At 36.6% G+C, this 8,966-nt stretch overlaps 1 protein-coding gene across 3 annotated transcripts in view; it reads right to left on the reverse strand.

Moving 5' to 3' along the window:
• The window catches only part of LOC109354934 (protein ROS1-like), an 11,927-nt gene extending 3,487 nt beyond the window's left edge, over positions 1-8,440 (reverse strand). Inside the window, exons 1-15 of one of the 3 annotated variants that reach the window (XM_019597769.1) lie at positions 8,198-8,440; positions 8,051-8,101; positions 7,331-7,909; positions 4,241-6,715; positions 3,758-4,144; positions 3,118-3,208; positions 2,765-3,026; positions 2,006-2,713; positions 1,830-1,909; positions 1,548-1,632; positions 1,385-1,476; positions 1,238-1,306; positions 1,075-1,111; positions 902-984; positions 73-549 (exon numbers count right to left, since the gene is read on the reverse strand). In XM_019597769.1, the coding sequence (XP_019453314.1) occupies positions 73-549; positions 902-984; positions 1,075-1,111; positions 1,238-1,306; positions 1,385-1,476; positions 1,548-1,632; positions 1,830-1,909; positions 2,006-2,713; positions 2,765-3,026; positions 3,118-3,208; positions 3,758-4,144; positions 4,241-6,715; positions 7,331-7,712 (5,228 nt within the window). In that variant the 5' untranslated portion in view covers positions 7,713-7,909; positions 8,051-8,101; positions 8,198-8,440. Of the gene's footprint in view, positions 1-72; positions 550-901; positions 985-1,074; positions 1,112-1,237; positions 1,307-1,384; positions 1,477-1,547; positions 1,633-1,829; positions 1,910-2,005; positions 3,027-3,117; positions 3,209-3,757; positions 4,145-4,240; positions 6,716-7,330; positions 7,910-8,050; positions 8,102-8,197 lie in introns of all 3 variants that reach the window. The other 2 variants (XM_019597767.1, XM_019597768.1) reach the window with 2 other exon arrangements.

Genomic DNA, 8,966 nt, shown 5'->3' on the forward strand with positions numbered 1-8,966 from the left:
TTAATGATTGCAGGTGCATAATTACATCGATGCACTCAAGTTGAATAATTAGAGATGGGTTATTTTACTTACACGCAATGCTCTGTTCTTAATCGGCTCACATTCTTTAGCTTCGGCACAGGAATGGAAGCAGCTTCTGGATTCAAAGAAACCAAGGCCTTCGACATTTCACCTTCTTGTAGTGCCATGTTTTGTTGCATATAATTTTGTAGATTCGTAGTGAATTCTTCCATGTTAAGTTTGATTGTGGGAATTTCACATGAATCGTCATAATAGAATGCATCCTCAATATCATCTTGTGGTAGTTGTGAGCATTCCGGTTCTGGAGTTGTTGGCTCTTCAATAATTGGTTGACAATTATTTATTTCAGGTTTTGAATACAGTTGTCTGCTCAGTTCTGTTTGTTGAATGTCTTCTGCTTGATTTGTGTTCTCAGCGGGTTGCAAGTACAACTGATTGAAGATTACAGGTGGGTTCTGATCATTGACATTATTTCCCAATGTGCTAACTATACTCTTTTGTTCTGGTCCTGGAAGGGCAAGCCTTGCACTGCATACAATATTGTTTATTTGTAATTATTGATCAATCATAACTTGAAATATATGCATATTATTTGATTTATAGAGTGGTACTAAGATCATTTTCAGCTGTTACCTACGTAACTGTTTCTTAAGCCAAATGTTGTGATGTGGATAGAATGGATTTAAGGGTGCTATCATTGTGATGAGTTATGGCAATATGATAATGTTGTAACTGTCTCCTATGTTCCTTGTATATATTGGAAACAACAATATTTTCAGTGCCTTCTAGAGTTCTAACTTATGAGAAAGGCATTCTGGATGAGATTGCAAAAATGTGGATTTTTTGCCGCAAAAAAAAAACTAACATATTATAAACATACCTTGCAAATGCACTAGCAAAGTGTCTACATTCTGCTCTCATTGGGCATGCATTACAATTTGGCTTGCTTTTTGTACAGAATACCTGCATTAATTGTATGTAGTTATTATCCCAATCACAACTGGTTTTGGTTAATCATGGCCAACCTCTTATGCTTAAGAAAATGCACTTTACCTTTCCAAATGTTATCATCTGATAATGTAACTCATATCTGTAGTATATTGCAATACAGCCAAAAACATAAAAAATGGATTAATAGGTAAATTGTCATTGCTAAACTTACAGAAATGGAAAATAATTGTATCTGTTTTGCAGTAAAATAAAAAGAAAGCTTTACAATGTTTTTTGATCTAGCTTGCAGAGACGAGGCCAGAGGTATTTTTGTATGGACTCCAATATTGGGTACCTACACAAGACAATGATATGGGCTCTTCTTTTCTAACCGAACTAATGCTTTATTATCATTTATTTATGTAGTACTCACAGTTCTAGGAGATGCAACTGTAATGACTCAGGCAGTGGCTGGATAGGTACCCATCCCAATCGTACTGCTATACGTCCAACATTTGTGTCCACCTGTTATATATAAATAGATAATAAGATCTATTTCATATTCCTGTTATGGCATACTTATGTTTTCTGCTTACCGGGAAGGCAAGATGGTGCAGTGTTAAAAGCCGCACACATTCCACACTCTTCAATCCCAATCCTTTTACGCTGAGCAAGTATTCTCTGTATGACATGTATGAATTGAATTTTTGTTATGCATATAGTCTGGTTGCATGACATAGGTTTAACTGCTTGTGTGCATGTTTTGCCAGTAAGATGAGAGATTAAGATGATTTCACCAACCATCAATGTAGACATACTAACATCATATATGGGGAATAGTATTTCAAATAAGTAGTTTAATTAAACACTAGTCTTACTTTGCTTGGTCTGGTGGAACATCTCTCAGCCACTCCAGGTCAATGTCTCCATGCTCTTCAACAAGTCGATTCAGGAAATTCTGCACAGCATATCATGTAATATAATATAAGCTGCATTGAAGGGTTGTCTCTTTCTATAAAGTGATAGATAAAATTTAATGGAAGTTTGATTGTACCTTAATGCGATCTGCGAGTCTGTTGTTCATTCCACGTTCTTTTATTGTATTGGCAATCTCATTCACATCCGCACATCTAACAGCTTCCCAGTCCAAAGAATCCATAGTATCTTTTGTCTTTTCTCTTTTCCCTGCCTTAGCTTGTGCTTGTATTCTTAAGATATCCCAGTTAATGTCTTCATTTTTATCCTTTGCCTGTCCCCTGCTGTGTAATTGTACTGGAGCAGAACTGATCTCGTTGATTTCATTCCTTGAGATGTCTTTCTGGATGGGATGGGATGTGATGATGGATGCTTCAAGGGAGCCTTCAATAAGATTTGATTTTTCCAAGTTTTCTGCTGACTGGTCATGCATCATGCCAAGGCCAAATGCATCTCTTAAGTGCTCAGTTGAGTTACATTTTTTACTGTTAACTTCATATAACTTGGATGAACTTGCCATTTCCACAAGCTTGCTAAAGGAAGTACTGTTATAAAAACTGTTGTGCTTTGCTGTGCTTGAGAGATTTTCTACTTCTGAGTTGCTATCCGAGCATGACCCTATCTTCTCAGGATTTTGATCATTTGAAGAATCACCAGATATTTGAGATGAAATGACAGAGCCTTGGGACGAAACTATGTCATTTAACTCTTTCCTAACACCTTCATAACATGATTTTTCCTCCCCTTCCTCAGACGTCGTGCTAATTAGTCCACTCCTCGTTGGACTATACTGTTTCCCTGTATTTCTTTGAGATGATTCTGACAGTCTGCAGCTTGATTCATATGTTATGCTAATTACACCATCGGTAGTTCTGCTGGAACTGTTGTCAGCTTTTTCTCCAGAATGCTCAGCAATGTCTATTGTCATAGAACTGTGGTCATAAACAGATTTGTCCAATATTTTGCTATCCCATTCTGTACTTTCTTCTGGTTCTACTATGTGCACTTGTGGTTCGTTGGCTACCAGGCCTGTCCCTTCTCCATGGTATGTTTCACTAAACTTTTTTGGATATCGAGCAGCAAGGGACATGAATGCAGAACTGTCAACAGAGAAAAGAAAAAAAAGGAAATGTTGATGTGGCATCTCATTTAATTCTGAAGTTTACCGTTAAATAAACACAGAGGTCATACCTGGAAAGATGGTCTGATACATTTTGTGTGAGGAAAACTCCTACCACTGAATCCAGAACTGATCCTTTCCATCGAGTAAATCGTCTGTCTCCTGTTATCACGCTTTATATTATTATACGAACTCTCTGACCAAAGCCAATGAATGCAATAGATCCTTAGGCATTAACTTACAATTATTTTTATTCTCTTGTCAAGTCCCAATGTTTTTGTAAGAGTTATCCAAATTAGATTGAGGTACATACATACTTCAACCAAAATAAATATTTCAGTTACTGTACATTGTACTATATATATTGAGTCAGAAGTTCTTATTTTCTTTCATGATTGTTGCTTACAATATACTTCATTAATTTTATATCTTAGGGATGGGATATATGATGCTATATCTAACAAGTTTCTTGCTTTTACTCAATTTCTAGAAAAAAACTGTTATACATGACCACCAGTAATTTATCATGCAGAGGTTTATATTTTGAACATTGAAAATGACCCTTACACTGTTCTTGTGATACTATGACTGACTAAGTAGTTCAAATAATTACATAGATGTGGTGGGCAGTGTGGACTGGTAGCATTAAAACCTAACCTTGTAAAACTCAAAGGTGAAAATTTGATATTACTGAAAGTATTGTAATGATACCTTGTACAAGATGCATCCGTGCAATAAATGAATCTGCTCGCCCACGGAAAACATTTCGTTCGTCTTCCCACCACTTGGCCTTATCTTCATCTGTTCCATCAATGCCATGACTATTAATATCTAACATCAAAAGCTTCCAAACTCTATCAGTCTCCTCATCAATGTCAACTTTAGGCCGTGGAAGCTGTTTTCTGATAGGACTAAATGACCCATTAAAGGGAATAATGGTGCCATCTCCGTTGACAAGACTTCTTTTCTTTTTCTTTTTTTTATACGGGACAAGGGCAAGGTCTTTGGCTTCTTTGTTTATGTTTAGTTGACTAAGTTTCTCTGATAATGCATTAACATGTAGAATGATTGACCTTCTTACTTCAGAAGAAATAGCTGCTGCAAAGCCAAAAAAATACATGGTGGGGTCATTTGTCCGTTGACATGTATAAAATAAAATGTTACACACAAAAATCAAGGGTTTAGCTGAAATACCTAATGACTGGTGGTAATTTCCCAATGCAAGATTCTGGCACTGTTGCATTTCATTTATTGTAGAATATGATGACCTGGATACAACACTTTTATTTTTATTCTTTGTGAGTGATGCACTTGTCTTAGTAACTAAGGCATCAATGGATGTTTGTGATTTTTGTGCATTCCCAAATGTTTGTCTACCATAAATGCATAGTTCATGTGCAGAATAATTTGGTTCAGTATCAAAGTTTCTAATTCTGGTTAGAGATGCACAATCATAAATTTGTGCTCTTCTCAAAGATAATTTGAACTCTTCAAATGCTTGATCATCATCAATAACGCTTCCTGTTGCTTCACTTATGGTTGGGACTCTAGCAGCATTATATTCGGAACAAAAATTCCAGCATCTAGAACTTGATGCATAAGGATGCACCTGAGCAACTTCATGAGAGGATGTTAGTTCTGCTTCTTTGATGGTAGTCACAGAAGATGTAATAGGAGCATTAGAACTTTTCCCGTTTTCACTTCTCGGTCTCTTCTGAAGGTTGGGAAACTGAATCCTAAACATATTCTGGTATGATGGAAATCCATTATAGTATGCCCCAATCTCATTCATGCTGCTCGTATCTGCAAATCTAATGGTACCAGAATGACTTCTCTTGGAACCAACCATTTGTAACCTTAGCATTGAAATTTGACTGTTACTGATATTGGTATCATTTGGATTTGATTCTCTCACTGATTTTAATAGGAGTTTTGCACTGTTTTCATGTCCATCTTGAATAGTTGCCTGACCATTTTTTCTGCTTCTGTTTTCTACAGAGTTGCCATTCAGCTTTGCCCCAGGGGGGTTGCTTTTCGAAGAAGTACTTGGGACTTGTGTGTCTTCAGGTAATGACATGAAATTATATAATGCATGCTTCATGGAAGTGCCTTGATCATAGGTAAGGCCTGCATGTGTTCCCTCTGCCACCACACTGTTTTCCTTGCTATTATGCACATTTAAATTTTGTCTACATGCAGAACTTTCATCTCTTGCTCCTGCGTCAAAATATAAGGACCTTCTCTGTTCTATTTCAGTAGATTCCAGCATTGTTGGTTGAATCAAATCTGCTGTCATTTCAGCTGGAGGAGTAGAAGACTTGCTCAATCTTTTCCTTCTCGCATACTTCCTCTTGCTAGCTACCTTTTCTTCTGGATTTGCCACAGAGAAATTGCTTCTTGCAGGACATGTTCTTGGGGCTTGTATGTCTTCCTGCTTAGAATTATTGTCCATGGTAATATGCTCACTTAAGTTTTGTTTTCCTGAAGAACTTCTCCATGACATATTGGTAGAATCGGGCACCACTGGTTCAGTCAATGCTGGTGCCATTTCTGCTGAAGAGAGAGTAGACTTATTTGGCCCTTTCCTTCTAACATACTTCCTCTTGGTAGTTGCATCTTCTTTTGCCTCTGCCGCAGGGGGAGTACTTCTTGAAGAAGATGTGCTCGGTACTTGTGTGTCTTTAGATAATGGCATATAATTATTTGATGCCTTCTCAGTGGAAGTCTTCAAATCATAGGCAAGGCCTACATTTGTTTCCTGCGCAGCTACATCAATTTCATTGCCCAGATGCACAGTTGCATTTTCTATGCCTGCCAAACTTTGATCGCTAGCTCCTATGCCAAAATCTAAGGACTTTCCACAAGAAGTTTTGGCAGATTCAGTCATCACCGCTTTAGGCAATTCTCCTGTCACTTCGATTGTAGGAGCAGAAGTTTTGCTCATTTTTTTTCTTCTCACATACTTCCTCTTCTCAGGTGGGTTTTCTTTTGAAGGAGATGTAATTGTACTTAGATCATGGGCAAGGTTTTCATTTGTTTGCTGTTCAACTACACCAGTTTCTTTTCCCATATGTGCAGTTGCATTTTCTCTGCATGCAGAACTTTCATCTATTGGTCCTATATCAAAATTTAACGACCTTCTACAAGGTTGTTTCGCAGATTCTGGATTAATTTCTTCAGTCAATTCTCCCATCATTTCTGTTGGAGAAATAGATGTGTTGTTTAATCCTTTCTTTCGAACATACTTCCTCTTGACAGTTGGGGTTTCTTTTGCTTGAGCTGGCTTTTGGGTAGCTGGCTTCCGTGTTCTTTTGGGTTTGCCTTCTATGATGACCTTGGGACGGTGCTTTCTTCTCCTCTTTGTTTTTTGTTGTGGTGTTTTAGACAGATCAATATCATGGCTGCTTCCGTAATCAGGGTTGTCATTCTCCTTCAATTGCGTAGAAACAGCAGCAAATTCTACCACAGGCTCAGAGAGTTCTTTGCTTGGTGAGGTTGCATTATCCCCAAGTGTTTTAGCAGAGATATTTTCCTCTTCCCCATGAGGACCCTTTTCTTCCACATTGATATGCATTGATGCAATTTGTTCACTTTCTGCTCTGATGGCAATGTCTGGTGGAAGCATATTTTGGGAAGTTTCCTTGCTACAGCAAGCAGTGTGTGATGTGCCTGTGGTAAAAGATAATAAAACCAGTGTGAGCAATGTAGTATCAGATTGATTAAGTATTAAAAGGATCAATAAAACAGCAACACTTTCCACGTAGACACTCCAAATTGTCTACCAACAAGGCGTTGGTCTAGTAGTGTAAGGCCTCGCTAGATACTCAGGATGACCAAAAGGTCAAAGATTCGATTACTGGGAGTGACATTTGCTGGGAGAGGCAGTCACGCACCCCAAAAGGGATTAGTTCCTTACCCAAAAGGTGAGAGGATGCCCTTGGTAGTACCAAAAAAAACTCCAGATTGCTATTCCTGCTCTTGATTAGCCAATGATAATGTTGAAAATAAAACTTAAAACAATATTTGGTTAATAAAGTGTGGATAAATAATTTGGAATGTCAATAGTATTACCCTGCAACTTAATGTATTTGAAATTTATCGTGTTTTCCCTCAATCCAGCTCCACAGGCCTAATTATTTTCTATTTATCGTCAATGTCACGTCTTTTAACGTTCTGGATGTGGTTGTTGCAAGCATCTATTATATTTCAGTGTGTTGCGGAAGGGAAAAGCTTATACAATATCATATAGAAAGAATAGCTGGAACCATAAATGGTTGCATTTACCTTGAACATCACCATTGAACTGTGACATCAATGAAGGAATAAATGGATTATCCAATCCATTATGATTGTCTGGTAGCATTCCAGATCCTGCCTCAGTCAGGAACAAAAGTTCAGAAAATCCGAGTTTACTCCAGCCCGAAAAATTATCAGAAGCTGTTTGTACACATGTTTTCCCATTTCCACTGATACTGTTAGCAAGTGTAGTCCCAGGTACTGCACCAGCAGAGAATTCATAACATGCAACTGCTTCATTATCATGTTTACAACCCAGCTGTTGATTCTGCTCCTCGGGCTCGCAGATCGGCACCGGTTTGATAAGAATGGGCTTAGCTGGGGTAGCTGGAAGCCAGGAAACCTCTACTTGTGGCTCCTTTTGATCCATTGCCCCAAATCTCTAATTCTTCCTCCGTTGACCAAAGCTTGGTTCTTCAATTCTCAATGGAAAAAGGTTAAAAAGATCAAAAAAAACCAAATTGATGAACTGGGTTGGCTCAGAATGCCCCACAAAGCTCAATTTTCTGATAAAGGACACATTTTTATTGAATCTAGATCAAAGGTGCATTTTTTTCATGGATGAGCCTGATAGAGAAAAAATAATATTAAAAGGAAAAATGGGAAATGAACATAAATAGGAGAGAGAAATTGAAAAACAGAATCACAAATTTTAGTTCCAAGTTCATGCTATGAAACAACACTGACAAAGGTGGGTTTGTAACTTACCTTTCCAAAGTAACTGGTGACTCACACAAAGCTTGTAATTACTCTCAGTAACTGCATATACAATTAAATAATCTATTAAAATTAAAATCAAAATTAAAATCTAAAAAAAAAAGCAAAATATACATGCTGATTAATTCTCTTTGGAACCTCCGATTCATGCGGTGACTAGAAATTCTTTCATGCTGCCAACAAAAACCAAAAGTAAAACAGAAAATAAGAGAAATTTATGGAAATGGTTGTTGCATGTAGTCAATGCTAGAGATCTGATATATCATATCTTCTTCACAGAGATTGAGAGAAAAAGCATGAGATTTCATAAGGTTTGTGTATGGATTCAGAGCTAGGTTAATTTCATTTATAGACAGAGAAGGATGTAGAAATGAATCTTAAGATAGATGAAATGTGTATTTTATTTTTCATAGATAAGTTGTTGCTAACTTCTATGACTTTCGAAGAGAGTAATGTTATTCGTACAACTTTAAAATTTTGCATGCAATCGCCTCTACATATATGCATGCAAAATTTATTTAAGAGTTTAATTTTCATGCATTGTTGTTAGCGGGTGGGTACCATTACTTGTATGAGTAAAATGTTTAGAAAAAAAATTAATTTACATTTTTGCTCATAACTTTATGCCACTACTTTTTTATGAAAAGGTTAAATCTTATCTGAAACACAAAAATTTATTTATTTGATAAATTAGGGAATTGTCACCGTTATTTACAGATAATCGTTGAAAATACTAGTTAAAGAGAAACAATTGCATTTTTTAGGAATTTTTTTAAAATAAGTTTCAACAGTTTAATTTTGAAACATTAATAGTTAATCAGTTAAGTTGATAGTAAAAAAAAAGTAGAACTAATTTAATAATATACCGTAATTAAATCTTCTGATTAAAATTGGTATTTTTCATATT

The sequence above is a fragment of the Lupinus angustifolius genome, chromosome LG08, assembly GCF_001865875.1.
Source record: "Lupinus angustifolius cultivar Tanjil chromosome LG08, LupAngTanjil_v1.0, whole genome shotgun sequence".
Lineage (NCBI taxonomy): Eukaryota > Viridiplantae > Streptophyta > Magnoliopsida > Fabales > Fabaceae > Lupinus > Lupinus angustifolius.